Genomic DNA, 16650 nt, shown 5'->3' with positions numbered 1-16650 from the left:
CAGAGCTTGAAGACGTTAATCGAGGGTATATTTAAGGCAAACTGTTTTAAGATATTTACATGCAAGTCTACACAGCTATATCGAGCGTTTCTAAGTACATGCCACACGCCACTTTTCAGAGTAATTACGAAGTCAACAAAGCCAAAGAGATTCAGCAATTCAGTTAATTGCACTGAAGCTATTATTCCGTCTTACAGACGTACAAAAAAGGTGTTATTTTATGAGGGGACGAACTGATTCCGTAATGACTGATGTAGTCCAAGTTCTTTGTTAATTACACATCTCCTGTAGCCTGCTTGACGCCACGCGTAGGCTTCACACTTCAAAATGAATGTCGCAGATATCCGGAGCAACCTCTAAACACAACGCACGCACAGTCAGGCTGCAGGCTGGACGTTCCTAACGTTGCCTACACTCTAACGTTGCCTACACCATAACGTTTTCTGCACTATGACGTTGCCTACACCATAACGTTTTCTCCACTATGACGTTGCCTACACCATAACGTTCGCTGCACTATGACGTTGCCTACACCATAACGTTTTCTCCACTATGACGTTGCCTACACCATAACGTTCGCTGCACTATGACGCTGCCTACACCATAACGTTTTCTGCACTATGAAGTTGCCTACACCATAACGTTGCCTACACTATGACGTTGCCTACAGTTTGACGTTGCCTACAGTTTGACGTTGCCTACACTATAGCTTAGTTGCACTGACGTGCATGCGGTCACATGACGTGAAATGCTGGTGGTCGCTGCGTGGTGATTAAGGGACATCGATCATTCTGTACTTATGCACTGAATCCGTGCGTCTCTGTGCGTAGCTGGAGGGATTGGTCTTGCTTTTCCTCGCGTAGGTAATGTCTTCTGTTGCGTGCGTGTGAAGGCGCGCCGCGCGGTCGTTGCCATGGCAGCATAGTTAGCAAACTCCCTCGTTGCCGTCGGGGTTTTTGACAGCGAGTCGGGGAAATGGCAATTCCTTTACTTTCACTCACCACCAGATCTGTGAGGGGATTTCTGTGCGTGCGAGTGCTACAGTACCAACGCTCCGTGGAAGGCTGCACGGTTTTGTAAGACGGACGCAGAATTTTCTCTAAAGTCGTGTCCTCTGAGGGGGACGTATATATAAATATATATATATATATATATATATCTCCCTCAAAGCCGCGTTTCAGGTCAGTAGCCGCTTGCCAGGAAAAAAAAATAAGACAGATGCAGCGCTGCTACTGAATTAAAACGATGACAACGAGCCACTCGTAGCCCGATTCTTTGAGAATCGTTTTATGTTTCATATATCTTACAATTAAGGACCATGGGGACCTTTGCAACGGGTGCAGTAACTCTGGGTGGTGAGGAAGATGAAGAGGATGAAGAGCGCTGTGAAGTTGATCATTTACCTCCGCTGCTTGAGGATGAGGTGAGAACGTTTGATGCACCTGGACTGTCGCTCATCCCAAAAGTACGACAAAAGTCGTTGGTTCGCCTTTAAAAGAGTTGAACAGCTACTCCCGTAATTTTAGGTGGCATTATTTTTTGCATGTCTGAATTTGCTGAGCAGTGTTAATAACTCCACATTCCAGTGACAGAAATAAAAAATGTAGGTCTGTTGTTGTTGTTGTTGTTAACAGAAACCATTTACAGATTTTTGCATTTCTGGAGCTGCAGTAGATTGGCATGCCCATACACATAAGGGAAAATGTTACATAGCCTCATTCTGAAGCTTTTGGCTTGAGCTGTGAATATGGCATGACTCACACATTAACAGCAATCGCATAAATAAGGTCTCATAAGAAATAAACTGAATCAAGTTATGTAAAGCCCTTCCATGCTCACGTCTGCTGCTAATCCCGAGACTGGGCCGGGCCCTCTCTTTTAACTTCCTTTCAGCACTTTTGTGCGCTGGTGTGAAGCCCTTACACTCTGCTGCCTATCCACTTGATATCGTCTGCGGAGATGAATAGAAGTCACTGTTCCTCATCCACTTCTGAGATCATTATTATTCTTTTTTATATTCAGATGTATAAAATCTTTTAGTGTTTTTATTTATTTATTCTTATTTAGTTGACTCATGTCACAGATCAGAAATTTTAATTAAAAGTCCCAGACAGCCTTTCTTACAAAGAATGCCGTCTTTTTGACATGCTAAACAGTCGACAGTCGTGTGACTGTACCAGTACGTAAATGGATAGTACACTGTGAGCTGTCTATCTACTAAGCGTTTGCTCCTAAGGGACCAGAGAAGTCCATCAGTATCGTGCACCTGTACCATGCTGAGTGTCCCTTTGAGCTTTCTCAGTAGAATGATAGATTTGGGTGTACAGAACTGATACCCGATTGGAATACCAAAAGACAAATTCTAACCAAGGCTTAGGAGGAGAGGAGAACTTATGTAGGCCAGAATGTTTAAATTACACGGAGAGAGAGAGAGAGAGAGAGAGAGAGAGAGAGAGAGAGAGGGAGAGAGAGATAGATAGATAGATAGATAGATAGATAGATAGATAGATAGATAGATAGATAGATAGATAGATAGATAGATAGATAGATAGATAGATAGATAGATAGAAAGAGAGAGAGAAAGGCTATGTTTCTCTGCACTGTTCTACTGGGAGTTTGCCTATTTCTGGGCCGTACTTGCACTACTGCATTAAGACGCTCTTTCCTGCACTGTAAGTTCTTCGTTTTTCCGGGTCTGCCTCACTCATTCTGAGCGTGTGAGTGTGTGTTGTACAGGCATGCGTATGTGTGAGGATGTAAACATGCAGGACACTGGAAAGCATCACACAGAGACACTCTTCAGACAGTGAGGTCTTGGAATGGACGATTCTTTCCAACATCGGTTATCGGTTACACAAAGCACGTCTGTTGAAAAATCAACCAATCTTTCATAGTGTGTGACATCATCACATATCTAGCTTTATTTTCAGAGTGTATCTAGGGAACCAGAGAGTTGAGATAAAGGTCCCTGTGTAGTTAAATGTAGCCTGTGTGTAAAGTGGGTTTCAGCTGTAGACAAGCTGCTGAGCTTTTAACCAAAATGGCACTCAGTTGAGTTTTTAATACAGCACAGATTTACCAAATACTCCTCACTATTGGTTCTCTGGGAAAATAAATATATGGATTATAGCATTATGCTTATTTAGATTTAGATAAATCTTTGAAATCTAAAAACATCCCATTTTATGACATGTGCGACACACAAAAGACACACACTGAAGGCCATAAATGATGCGCAGTCACAAAGCACAGTTCTTTAAAAAGTGCATTTACATTTGTCTGACGCTTTTATCAAAAGCAACTTACAATTATCACTGAGTACAACTTGAGCAATTGAGGGTTAAGGGCCTTGCTCAGGGGCCCAACAGTGGCAAGTTGGCAGTGGTTGGGCAACCTTCTGATTACAAGTCAAGTACATTAACCACTGAGCTACCACTGCCTGAGAAAGGAGACCCACTTGCAGTAGAACCAGGAACTATGCCAGTATCTCATCAGCTGTCCCATCAAATGCTCATTTAAGATATGAAATCATAGGACTGTTGCCACTATGGTTGGTATAGGGATTGTGCTTCCATGCAGTACTGGGATTGGTTGAGGTTAAGGGCTTGTATTCACTTTCCAGCTAAGAATATTTGTTTCCCGCTAAGAATATAAGTTCTCACTCGCGCACATAAAGTGACTTGTTCAGTCCTAAGAAAATTGCTTTTGAAAATTTCCTCTCTTAACCTCCCAGTCTTCCATGGCTTTGTCCTGTGTAATCTGCCCCCTCAGGAGAATGTTTCTCTGGCGGATATCCTGTGCCTGAGAGACGGCTGTCTGTCTGAGCAGGAGGTGTGGGCAGTGTGTGCGGAGTGTGTTTGCTCCCTGCAGAGCATCGCGCAGTCTCCGCTCTTCCACACACTCTGTGTCACACCAGACACCCTGGCCTTCAACGCGCATGGCAACGTGTGCTTCATGGAACTGCTCAGCGGTGAGTATGCCTCGCTCGGCACACGTGCCGCTGTGGTGTTTGCTTTGCCTTCCTCTGTTTTGCTGTCAGCTGCTTCGTTTTAATCAACGGAAGTTCAGAAATTTCTTTGAACTTGATGTCCAAGTGCTCTTTACAAAGCCACTTTAAAAACTACATATAAATAATTCATTTTTTCATTTGTAGATTTGTTTCAGTTGGCAGTAGTTGTGTATGGCCTGGTTTGGCCTGGCCAATAGTGTGAATAACATGCAAATGATGTCTCTGACTAATTTGTCTAAATGCCCAGTTGATCTACTGTTGATCTACTGCCCTGAGTTTAGTTCCAGCCTAAATCTAACACACCCAGCCCAGATGATCAGGGTGTTCCGGAACATGTAGGTGTGTTAGATTAGGGTTGGAACAAAGCTACTCAGGTTATATCTCTAGGACCAGGCTGGAGAACTCAGTGTTCCGAGCGAGTTGTGCTGTAGTACGACTCCGTGATTCATGTACGTGCTGAAAAATCAATGGTTTTAAATGTCACCAAACCATAATACACACAAAGATACATGCACACATGATATTCCCTAATTGTTATCAGATATACAGTGTAGTACATGAGCAACAGGCAGTGGACCTTTTTTTGTTGTTTTTATTTTTGCTCTGTACATTACACAGGGTTTGAGTGAAACAGGCTGTATGGGTTTAAATGGCTATGATGCAGGAACCCTGTAGAGATATGTAAGGATATGCCAAGGATAAACTATAACAGAACGATGAAACGAGTAAAAAGGGAGAAAAAAGGAGCTATTATTAACCCAAAGCATCCTGCATGAGCATGTGTGGCTGGCAGTGTAACAGGGCTGGTTGTTTCTATTGATTTGACAGCCCATGTGCCGACAGTTAATGGTGCATCTTGCAGCATGACAATTACCCAAAACATACTACTAAATGTACTTCTTCAGGTTGAAGAATTGGATGCTTTTAGACTGGCTAAGTCAGACACACAGTCTGAACACGCATTTCACTTACTGAAAAGTTTATGAAAGCAATAAACCCCCGATTCAAACCAGAACTGGAAATGCCTACAATATAGTTTATGCATCGTCTGGGGAGATACCCAGCAGTCATCGACCACAAAGGACACAACCAAATCGTAAATATGATTCTTAAAGTAATTAATTGCTTTAAGGACTTTAAGAAATCAATGTAATGAGGACCTGCATATAATAAGAGTTTTGATTATTATGTGGTTCACCCAACATACTGTGGATGTAATGGCCCTCAAATTAAAGGTGCCATTCTGTACTTTACCCTTATGTGCTGGAGTAAGAGCAAAAACCGACTACGCAAGTTTAGATGGTAAGGTATAACCATTGCCCCCGTATCCAGTTAGCATAGGATACACAGCTCTGACCTCATCATAAACCCCACCCTCTGTTTTCCCACCAGGGCCATCACTTCTGGTGTTGCGCTCGCGTGTGCGAGGGCCGAATCAGTCGCGTAGCTGAAGGTTTATTGCGCCCATGTTCTGATGGATGATGCAGTGTCCCTGTTGCTTGCCTCTGGATCCCCTTCAGACTGGAGGATGGCAGCTCTGTGTGGGAATGTGTAATGCCAAAAAACAGAGAGGGTGTGAGGAAAGGCACCTGGCCTATATAACCGTCTAGGTAGCGACTGGATCGCCTCTGCGACTGTGGCCTACTTAGAGGAGGCGGAGCAGCTCTGCTGCAGCTCGAGCCTGTCTCTTCTGAATTACCGCTGAAGGAGCTGTGATTAAACGGCAAGGTCCCTGCAGACCTTCAGGGCTGTCTCAATAAACATTCACTTGAGGAAACAGATTCTTTTCCTTTTGTTTGTGTGTTGTCTCGTATTATACTGTTGTCGTAGAAGGGAAATAAATGTTTTAGCCGATGCATCTGCTTTGTTTAGCTGTGTTAGCTGTGTTTATCAGCCTCTCGTATTGCTTCCTGTTAACAGATGACCCGGATGGCTCCTTTGTGCCGCCAGAGCTGGACAGGACTGGGAACACGTTTGAGGTGAACTGCGGCACTGGGGTTCTGTGAACTGGGTGTCCTGCTGTGTGTTGGCAGGGCTGCTGGGTGTCAGTAGAAAGGGGTTCGCACTCACAACAAAAGCATTAGGACTAGGTGGACCAACTGTTTATTTATAGCTCCATTACGGCGTATATCAGAACAGTTCTGGCTGAATAAAACTGCTGTTCTCTTAATGCAAGCTTGATGAATGCATCATCATATCATGCATGCAAAAATATGGATTATAAAATCAATAAATCAACATGAGGTATTTGATTTGGACAGCATCATTGACATACAGCAATTGATTGGTATAACTAAAAGACGAGGGCCATTTGTGGTTGTCATCTTAGATGCAGAGTTGCCCTAAATTCATCATATATGGTTGGAGGTCCAGGAGTCTAGAACACTTTCTGATTTCTAAAGTCAAGCAGTATATTATTGAAAGTGGATGCAGCCTTGCAATTACATGCTATCCTCTCTGTAACTAAGAGGAAGGTAAATATCTGTTGTAAGCAAATCCAAAGAGCATCTGTTCCTGTAATCATATGGCTGGACGAAAGTGGCCCTCATGCCATGGAGGAATGTTTATTTATTGCATACTGGGTCTCTGGCAGTGGGTGTCATGTTGTGCGTGAAGGGGGTGGGGGTGTGGTTAAGGATTCACTTGCTAGCTTAGACAAAGAATGCATGACCTGCCACACATAATGGACACTACCTGTCTCCAGGCAGCAGAACGGGGCTGCTGTTCGCTTTCATATTTGTCTGTGCAGACTGTTTATTGGCTCATGGAAGAGCATGATGACATAACCAAAACAACAACACATAGCAACACACAGGTGGTCCAGTGGGACAAAGGCACTGCTGAGACCCGCACACTCTTGGATCTGGCACTAATATCTGTGTAGTGGTTTATTATTATCCTTATTGCTGTCCTTTTCTGTCTCTGCTTTTTTATATAACTGATTAACCTGTTCTGTTTGTGGGATGGGCTTTGTTTTGAATGTTCTTCTGCGCTTTTATTGTTTTTCATCTCTCTCTTTCTCTCTCTTTTTCCTGTCCTGTTTTAGGGACACGTGTTTTCCCTTGGGTCCACTCTCTCAGCTGCGCTGAACTATGCCGTAGAGCCTGAGCTGGAGGCCGAGTTGGGGGCAGATACCAAGAGGTTACTTGAACAAATGCAAGAGGAGAAGCCAGAGAACAGGCCCCGCCCCCAGGTGATATTTTCCTGCTGTGAATAAAGTTGAGAGTTTTTTTCTTTCCTAACTTCACTTATTCGTCATATCGAATAACCATTACAGCAGACATTCACATAATGTTCCATATATTTTTAGAAAAGAGACAAAAAAAAAAAAAAAAAACAGGGAGGGGGAGACAAGAATGAGAGAAATGAAAAAGAAAGATGAAGGTAGAAGGGTAATGGCAGGCAGGGCTGAGGGAAGACTAAGGAGTTGGGTACAATTTTCAAAATTTGTATTTGTAACAGCCAATTTAACGTGCTCTTATATATTCTGAAAAGGGTTCCACAGTTTACAAAAGATCCTAGTTGAATGGCTAAAGGAAAACTTGATTTCGTGTTCTCTAAGAAGATAGAGCACATCTTTGATTCGTTGGGCCGAAGTTGATGGCGCTTTTGTGATGGTGAAAAAAGAATCCTGTTCCTTCAAAATTGTACAGTCAATAAATATATTGTGGTTTATATTGGGGGTTCAAGTCATGGACTGCACAGTGGTAGAGATGCGAAGTTTTATGCGTGAAGTCTCGAACTTGTAGGTACCAGAAAGAAATAATGGTTTGAGGTAGCTTACATTTTTCACAAAGTTTCTCAAAAGAAAAAGAGACACCATATGAGTAAAGATGAGTAATTGATCTGAAGCCCAGAGTGGCGAACTTCAAAGGTTTTACTGAGTAAGAGGATTTAAAGATGAGGCTCAGGCACAATTGAGCAAGAGTTCTTTTGTTAATAAATGAAAGACATTTAGCATATGGAAGTGTTAATAAATGTTATGAAACACTAATAAAATGTTAAAAAACAAAACATGCAAAGAAGTATTACTAAGACTAACCAGCAATGTACACGTCACGTGCTTCTTATCTCCACGCGAGGATCTGCCTTTAAGTGACCCACTGATCGAATAGCATGTCAGACCCACCTGGTCCATTTGGGTCTCTCTTAAATAGTTACGAAACTGCTGGAACATAATTACCTGCAATCATGCAGCCATAAGATGCAAAACATGCTTTATCCTACTCATCAATTTAACATGGCTCAAAACATTATCACACTGAATGTCACATTCTCACTCTCAACAGGACATCCTCTCCCAGGCTGACATCAAGCTCACAGACACGTCATCCACAGCAGTCTGTCGAATGCTCTCTGCTATTGGAAGAAGAGTGCTGTCCATAGAATCCATCTACGCTTTCCAAGGTTTTCATGTCCTCTTATCTTTAACTGTAAAGCATGTTCTGTTCTCTTAAACGGGAGCCTAATTATAGGATTTCCTTTTGTTTACAGATGAATGGGAAAAATCACGTCATCAGTTTTTGGAATTCAGAGGGTCGAGGTCAAACTCTGTTGAGACTCACACAGGCAGACATTATTCATCTGAATCTTATGAGGAAGAGGACTATCTGACCAAACAAAGGCGCTGTGTGTGTCACGGATCCTTTCGGTCAGGGAGTGTGGATGAGTATTCTACGGGTCCGGGCTTATTCAGAGATGATGGCTCACCGTGCCAGTCACAGAGTGGCTCCCCCGTCCACAGGAGGCAACAGGAACGGAAGTCAGGGAGAGCCCGGAGTGCCCTCAATCGCTCCTGTTCCGTTCCCGACTCCAACAACCCTCCGGCCTTCTCTCCTCCATCACGCACGGATATCAGCAGGATGGTGACAGACCTGTCGGAGATTGGAGGAGAGGAGAGCATGGTGGTGATGCACTGGGAGGAAAGGATGCTGAAGGGAACACCCAGGAGACCCACAAAGGGCGCAGATCCAGACAGGAAAATGGAGGCTTTCAGCCAGCAACCAGAATCTTCAAGCAGAATCCGAAACTCTACCCCTCTTCATGCCAGCGCTGACACAGACCTGGATGACACAGAGCAGAAATGGGCTGCTGGGGACAAAACCCCTGTCCCCTCCACAGACATGAGGGAGACGACGGAGCTCAGTGGCCTTTGCTGTAACCACATGACCAAAAGCATGCTGTGCCTGAACGAAGAATCTCAGGACGAGGTACGATGTAGAATCCCCAATCTGAAAGAGGGAAGCTGTAGAATCCCCAGTCTGAATGAGGTAAGCTGTAGGTTCCCCAGTCTGAATGAGCTCATATTTAGATTCCCCAGTCTGAATGAGGTAAGCTGTAGGTTCTCCAGTCTGAACGAGATAAGATGTAGATTCGCCAGGATAAACGAGGTAAGCTGTAGGTTCTCCACTCTGAACAAGGTAAGATGTAGGTTCCCCACGCTGAACGAGGTAAGCTTTCTCCAGGATTCTGCAGGCTGAGTTTCTCAAGAGACAAGAGGATTATCTCCTTAGTGGCGAGTTGGCCTTTGCGCTGAGCGCATACCTGTTCCACAGCCAGATGAATGTGTTTCATTTCCAGTGGATCTCTTTGCGGGAGCTCCTCTTATGCTGCCTACGACCACTGTCCATCAAAGAGCTATGGGCTTTGTGCTACACCTGCCTGTCCACACTGCAGACCTACACTGACTTCCCAGGTTAGTCTTGTACAGGGAATGCATGTACAAGTTCAGTACATAAAGTGTCCCCTGAGTTTGTTCCCTAAGGCAAAGCTGAGCCAATGAACAAATGCCAATTTGATCTTAAGATTTGGGAAGCATCTAACCTACGCTTAAGATAAAATAATACCATAATACCTACGGTTACCAGTCCTTTAGTCAGTTCTTCCTGCTCAAGAGCAGAGGTTAATTGACTGATGGTAACTTGTCTTGCTTTCCACACAATCTGGGCCAAGTTTTCAGCCATTTCTTTCTTGAATTACCTTTTCTGAAACAGGGCAATTGATGAGGTTTTATACTGTAATTTATGATGCATAGGTCACTCATGGAATAAAGTGCCAAAAAGATTAACGTGCACAGGGTACAGAGCTCTGGCACCGCTAGTCAGCAGTTGTGCCAATGTGGACTGTAAGATTTACGGCAGGCTATTAAGTACAGCTTTGGAGAAGGTGTACCTACTAATGAAGTGATTGGTGCGTTTGTCACGATCAGTTAAGTCATCTGGATAGCACTGAAATGGAGAAGGAATCCAGGTCATTTTTTTCTTCTTTCACTTCCACTGGAGGTGGACTGCAGCTCAGAGCTGTTTGGTGACAGTTGGTTGCTGTCTGACACTGCCGAGAACGCTGCCGAGCAAAACGAGTTGCGCTAATAACCATCGCAATGTCACACCAAATATCAGCTTTCATGGCAGCCACAAATAGTCTTTACCTAATGTCTTCAAAAATACTCTTATTCCATAGCCTTCCGTCTGTGGGCTATTTTGGGAAGAGTTACAGTGCCAGACTTGTGTCTGAATTATTTCATTCTGAATGATTAAAAAATCAAGTACATAATTATTGTGCACTATAACTTGTAGTAATTTGTTGTGTATGTGAGAGTGTCTCTGTTTCTTTTTGTATCCTGTTTTGAAAGCTTACCTGTGCCTGGACTCTGTGTATGTGGGCTGTGAAGGAGAGTTGCTGTTCCTCCATCCTAAAAATACAGGTACTGCTATTCCCGACACAGTGTTCGACATTCACTGATGAATGGAAACCAGCGACCTCAGGAATACATGCAGATATTCAGCACACGGACAAAACAAGACATGCTAAATGAACAAGTTAAACACTGAATAAGTCAGATTAGAATCACGAGGAGCACCTACCTATGTTAGCTATGGGGAGGGCATGAGCAACATGTCAGCTGTAAAAGACCCCTGCAGGTTAACTTTTGGATGTTTGAGATTTCAAAGCAGCATGTATCCAGCTTGATGGTGCATGAATCTGTCACAATAAGTGCAGAAGGGAAACTGGCTTGAAGACATTGGCAGAAAGTGCTGTCAACGAGGAAGAGTGGTCCCCAGTCAAAACTCACTCGTGGATGGACAGTCATGTTAAAAAACTGGCCCCAGTTATAGCCCTGAATTAAACACCTCTGATCCAAAGTAGCAGACAGCAGAATCTGTATGTGATCAGATTCTCAAAGGTGGCATTTATGGAAGGACTGCTGTTTGAAAACTAGTTGTACCCAAGGCCAGGGCGCAGACGTACATAACCTGATCAGTGGAGTAACGGTACTATGATCTGACAAATTGTCTTTCACACTTATTGCTGCATCCTGATGTCTTGGAAAAAAATGTCTACGATGTCTGTTGGGGGCTGGTAAACATGATAGTTGATCCTTAATGAAGGGCGGCCTTCTAATGGGACTCATTCAGTCTAATGGTTGCTTTACATGGTGCACACTATCTTGTAAATACGGCTCCCTCATGATATACCCACATTCCAAGATGTTAATGCCGATTACAAGATGGCGCCCTCATACACAAATGTCAACAAATTTAGAGTGGTTTCATGAACACCAGAGGAAGGTTCATTACCTTCCAGCTGTTTCACCAACAACAAACAGACCCAGAGGCTTTTCTTCTAGAAGTCCAGTATCCTACTGCACACAGTTCATCGACTTGTATGACACAGTCTTATTAGATATTTCTTTTTGTCTTCTGTACAGTAGACGTATGATGTCCACTGAAGCTGTCCTGTACTACATGGATGAATGCCTAGTTATATATTTTAAATTTGATGCAATATGTAGATTCACTGTAATTTTCAAACAACATTATATCTCTAGGCAAGTTATCACTAAGCATTCCCTACTAACTAACAAAGTGCACTGAATGCTGTGACACCATCTGGTTTTGATGTTTGTTTTTTGGCTTGTATTCAGTGCTTCATTCCTACTGTCTGTTATTGTTATTCTTTGTAGGTTCCTGTGATGCCTTTTATGTAGCTCCTGAATTCCAGGAACATGGTATTGTAACTGAAAAGGTTAGATGAAATGGTAACCACTGTTTTTATAGTGAATTGTCACTTTCGGTTCATGTAGCGCTTTTCTACAAAAAGGGAAGTATTTGAGCTTTGAAAGACAATTGTGTTCTTTGTTCTCTTCTAGGCCTGCGTATACGGAGTGGCAGCAATCCTGTGGGCCACAGCTAAGTTCCATTTGTGCCCTAATCAGAAGCTGGCTATGCCCAGAAAGCTGAAGAGACTTCTGCTTGAGATGGCCAAAAGAACGCCACTCGAAAGGCCGTCCATTGTGATGGCCAAAAAAGTAACAGCCTGTGGCTACAATCGGCCGCTCTTACAGTTCACTGGAAAGCTCTTTAAGATATTAAGAACTTGAGATAATCGTATGTATTCAGATATTTCTTTGTCTGTATACGAGCATCAGTGTTGCATTACTTAAGTGAGTCAGAGTCAGTCCAGCAGGAAGAGCAGGGTGTCTGCGGTTCTGGTATTCTCATCTTCCTCTCTCTCCCTCTGCTGCGCTGCCACAGAGTTGCCGTGATTACCTGTCCCGGCAGGGTACCTGTGCTGAGTCTGTGTGGACACAGCTGATCAGACGAATCCATAAGGTACAGCCTTGTACGTGGGTTCACTTATCAAAAACATTATTGCACTTATGTCACATAAACAAGAAAATACACATATGGCACATATATGGACATGGAACGGAGGCAGGCAATTTTCTCCCCTGTATAAATAACCTGAAGATATATTTTCAAATCCTGGATAATGTGCCTATAACTATATTTTCAGAACAAACAATAATGTCTATAAATATAATTAATATAATAACATCATGTCCACCGTGTGGGTGATTGAACTCTCTACAACATCTCTTTTCACACTTAACCCATGTGTGCTAGTCTAAGCAAGTATGATCATCTTTGTACATATTCCTAATTTGGACTGGATTTAATGGCTTTACCAGCTGAGTCTTGTGGTTTTTCAGGCATCCAACAAAGTTAAAGAGGCAGAAAGTTGTCCAGATTTGGGCTCATTCAGAAGCTCTAGTCCGGCAGGGAGGACGTGTGGTATGTTTGTTGTGTTTGTTGAGACTATGACCCTCTGCTCAGTACCCTGTTTACTTGTCTATAGCATGATGGGTAGTCTGAGTTCATAAAGTAAAAACCTCCAGGATTCGGTTCCAACCACCTGGACTTGCCCTGCTGCGGGAGGTCTACACCACCTACTAAGAATAGTTCCAGCCCTAATCAAACAAACATTCAGAAGCTTCTGATGCCCTGGACGAGTTAGTCAGTGCAGGGCATCAGAAGTGTGTTATATTAGGTGTGTTATATTAGGGTTGAAACCTTGCAGGAGCAGGAACTTTCCATTTCAATTTTGGCACCAATTTCTTGGCAATCCTTTGGCAAAATCTTGGCACCAATATCTGTTTTTCCATTTTGGTTTGATGCCAGTCTTTGAATTTTATCAGGATTTCACATTTGTCACAATTTTCTCGAATTTTATCAGCATTCTTTTGATCATTTATAGCTGCGTTTGCAGGTTTTGTCCCCTTGGCCGCTGATATCAGGTTGGCGCCTGTAGCTGGCCCTGTTCCCCGAGGCAGCCCGACCCCGCAGATGAACAGGCTGCCTAAGGCCTTCACCTCCTCGGCCACACACTTTACTCCCATAGTGCTGGCTCAGGAACGGCCAAGACAGGAGGAGCTCCCCCTCGCTGATCCCACTACAAGGTGCTTGGCTAAGTGATATCTAGTAGGGCCAAATTAGCTAATGTCATTAGCTAATGTAGTTCTTAATATCTTTTGATGCCTTAATATATGCAAGCCTAATTAATAACATACTCACGTATATAACAAGAGTATATTATAAATATTCTATAAATCTGTACTCTAAGAACCATTGATGTATATATGGTCTGTTTTTTGAGACCTAAGAATATTGTTGTATAATTCCTGTCCTGTTCTGTCCTCTGTGTTGAAGTATCCCAGGTGTAGATATACTCAGCAATACGGACCTGGTTCTGAAAGCAGCACAACACAAAGAGGACTGGAATCAGAGAGAGAGAGACATGGGGAAAATAGACAGAGTTCTCCACATTGAAGACTTTCCCCCACTGTCTGGTTCCAGGGCTCACCTTGCCTCTCCACCTTACCCCAAACCGCAAGCAGCCAGTCAGGAGGTCAGCAGTAACCACACGTCAAGCTGCTCCAACTTTTCCTGCGCTGCTGGCGTTTACAACAACTTCCTACTGCAGCAAGACCCCCAAACAGGATGCCTGACCCTATTTCCTGTTCAGATAGCCATCTCTCAGCCAATCACTGGCCCAGACCTTAGCTTGTCACGCAGTGCAGGACTAGAGGTGGACTCGGCAAACTGGAATGAGGAGTGTGATGAGTCTTGCGTTACCCAGAACGGGGCGTATGAAAACCACGGCACATCCTCTTATCACAAAAAGAGAAAAATTAACATGACAATTAGAGCTCAGCAGGGTGCCGCCGAGCCTGCGCGGCACACCCTCGATCCAAGAGACACCACAGGCTGCAGAGCCGCCATTCTGGAGCAGGTCGTCATGCTGGTCAGAGAGGAGTTCGCCTTTGACGGATATTTGGAGAACGGAGTGGAGGAGCTAGCCATGGGTAAGTTATGTGATGTCCAGCATGGCCTCCACTTACAAAGACGTACATGCAATTTAACTTGGTAACAGAAGAAAACTTTTTTTTTTAATGCCAAAAGGATATTAAGGTTTAGCCTCCTCTTCTTTTTATCGGTTTTAACGGAAAAATAGTTCCAACCCTAATTTTTCCCTAAGCGTTCTTTGCTGTTGTTCAGTATACTCTGGTTGTGTGTCTAGTTAATCAAATTATAGCCACTTAATTCATTAATGACTTTAATTAAGTTAGAAACACCCCATCACCAAATAGGCCCTAAGGTCGTAAATTGAAGCTAGTGCAAATGTTCTCATTTTGCTTTTGGAAACCTCTTTATTGGATTTTGGGGGATTGAAAGGCAAAAGGGAAAGAGAAGGTGCAGAAAAATCACCTTTGTGACCCGTTCTGAGTGGGTGAGTAATTCTCATTCTCCCTGCTTGTAGGAGAGTACATCCTTTCTTTGAGGAGTCTGCACTTCGAGACCTTCAGCAGAGCAGTAGTGGAGAAGTTCAGTGTCCTGCACTGGGACTCAGACCTGCTGGGACTGCTGCACTGTCTGATCAACTCCTTGCCTCCGTGAGTGCCTCTGAAGCTTGTGGCTCTGTGCCAAGCTGTAAGAAATCCCTACAGTGCAAAATCTGTTCTCATATTACCTTTGCCATTAGCCCTTTTGGGTGTTTATCTCTTAAGGGTAACACTGGATGGAAGATTACAATTTTGCTACAAGGCCATAAACACTTGGACCAAGTGGATGGCCCAAGTGTTGAAACTGTAGAGCAATGTGGCATGTCTAGAAAACCAGCCTATAATGGAGCAGGGCAAAGCAAGTCAGCATCGTCACGCTTGGTTTAGTTCAGAAGGGTACTCAGAGCAGCCTAAAATGGTCATCAGCCATACGCTTTGAATTTGAATTTGCCTCCAGTGAGACCTTCACAATACACACTTAAGAATCCAAGTCCCTTGCTGCTGCCCTCCACTCAACATCAGCATTCATGCAAGAAGCGTTTAAAAAAAAGAAAAACTCGTTCAGCCATTTGCCAGGCTGACCGGTCCCTATGGAAACCGCTTGGCATGAAGGGTCCGGGCGTTAGGGCTCTCGCGGGGACCCTCATGTGCCATCCAGCAGGGGGCGGGGCGGCGGGGGGGGGGGGGGGGGGGTTGGTGGTTAAGGCCCCCCCTGCAGGAGCCAGATGTGGGCACAGGGGAAGTTGGCGGCACACGTTCCGTACCACTCCTCCGACACCTCTTGCTGGCAAGTGGCTCACAGGGGGTGCAGCCGGAGGGGTCACATGAGTGAGAAAGCCAGGCGAGGAGGCTGTGTGGCTGTGGAGGTCAGACTCATACAAAAAGCCCTTTCTCCTGGCTGAGTCACATGGCCTCAGGCTCTTCTCTGTTCAGATGATGCATTGATGGGGAGAGAGGCTCACAACTCTGGACGCTAGCTGCTTCTCAGTGCAGCTGCAGGCTGATTCACAGGCTCTGCCAAGCATTTAAGAGGCACACGGGGAGAGCTCATAGGACTTGCTCTTTATCTGACTGGTATGTGGTGGTGTCATTGGATGTGTTATTTTCACTAGGTTTTGCTGTGTTTTGAATATACTGTATTTCAGAAGCGGGTTATTTTATTCTTTTTATGACCTGAAAACTCTGACTCTTAGTCTCTTATTTGTATGATGTATATAATAGCAACACGTAAAATTTACACAAAGTTTGGGATTTTCAGTCACTGATCAAATTGCTTATGTTTTCCCATTAAGTTCACTGTCAGATTGAATTCACTTCTTTGTTGTTAAAAGTAGCAGAGCTCTGATTCTCAGGACTGACTGAGCTGTGTTGTGTTCTTGGCATGATGTCAGCACTGCGAGGGCAGCTGTTTTCACTGTTATCTTACTGTGCTTGTTTCACCACTGTTTATTTCTTTCTTGTTGTCCCTGTCTGTTGTCTGTCCATCTCTCTCTCTCTCTCTCTCTCTCTCTCTCCCTAA

At 44.0% G+C, this 16650-nt stretch overlaps 1 protein-coding gene across 12 annotated transcripts in view; it reads left to right on the top strand.

Moving 5' to 3' along the window:
• The window catches only part of kndc1 (kinase non-catalytic C-lobe domain containing 1), a 28096-nt gene that overhangs the window by 1361 nt on the left and 10085 nt on the right, over nucleotides 1-16650 (top strand). For 3 of the 12 annotated variants that reach the window (XM_027014119.3, XM_035531392.2, XM_035531390.2), the window contains exons 1-16: nucleotides 762-1181; nucleotides 1315-1423; nucleotides 3772-3970; nucleotides 5930-5988; nucleotides 7056-7202; nucleotides 8299-8416; nucleotides 8504-9279; nucleotides 9590-9704; nucleotides 10641-10712; nucleotides 11973-12034; nucleotides 12159-12317; nucleotides 12544-12621; nucleotides 13002-13083; nucleotides 13547-13748; nucleotides 13999-14654; nucleotides 15110-15242. In XM_027014119.3, the coding sequence (XP_026869920.2) occupies nucleotides 1319-1423; nucleotides 3772-3970; nucleotides 5930-5988; nucleotides 7056-7202; nucleotides 8299-8416; nucleotides 8504-9279; nucleotides 9590-9704; nucleotides 10641-10712; nucleotides 11973-12034; nucleotides 12159-12317; nucleotides 12544-12621; nucleotides 13002-13083; nucleotides 13547-13748; nucleotides 13999-14654; nucleotides 15110-15242 (2963 nt within the window). In that variant the 5' untranslated portion in view covers nucleotides 762-1181; nucleotides 1315-1318. Of the gene's footprint in view, nucleotides 1-758; nucleotides 1182-1314; nucleotides 1424-3771; nucleotides 3971-5929; nucleotides 5989-7055; nucleotides 7203-8298; nucleotides 8417-8503; nucleotides 9280-9589; nucleotides 9705-10640; nucleotides 10713-11972; nucleotides 12035-12158; nucleotides 12318-12543; nucleotides 12622-13001; nucleotides 13084-13546; nucleotides 13749-13998; nucleotides 14655-15109; nucleotides 15243-16650 lie in introns of those variants that run through there. The other 9 variants (XM_081724563.1, XM_035531394.2, XM_027014118.3 and 6 more) reach the window with 9 other exon arrangements.

This window comes from Electrophorus electricus, chromosome 12 (assembly GCF_041902795.1).
Source record: "Electrophorus electricus isolate QZ-2024a chromosome 12, ASM4190279v1, whole genome shotgun sequence".
NCBI classification, from domain to species: domain Eukaryota; kingdom Metazoa; phylum Chordata; class Actinopteri; order Gymnotiformes; family Gymnotidae; genus Electrophorus; species Electrophorus electricus.
This window is presented reverse-complemented; position numbering and strand designations above follow the sequence as displayed.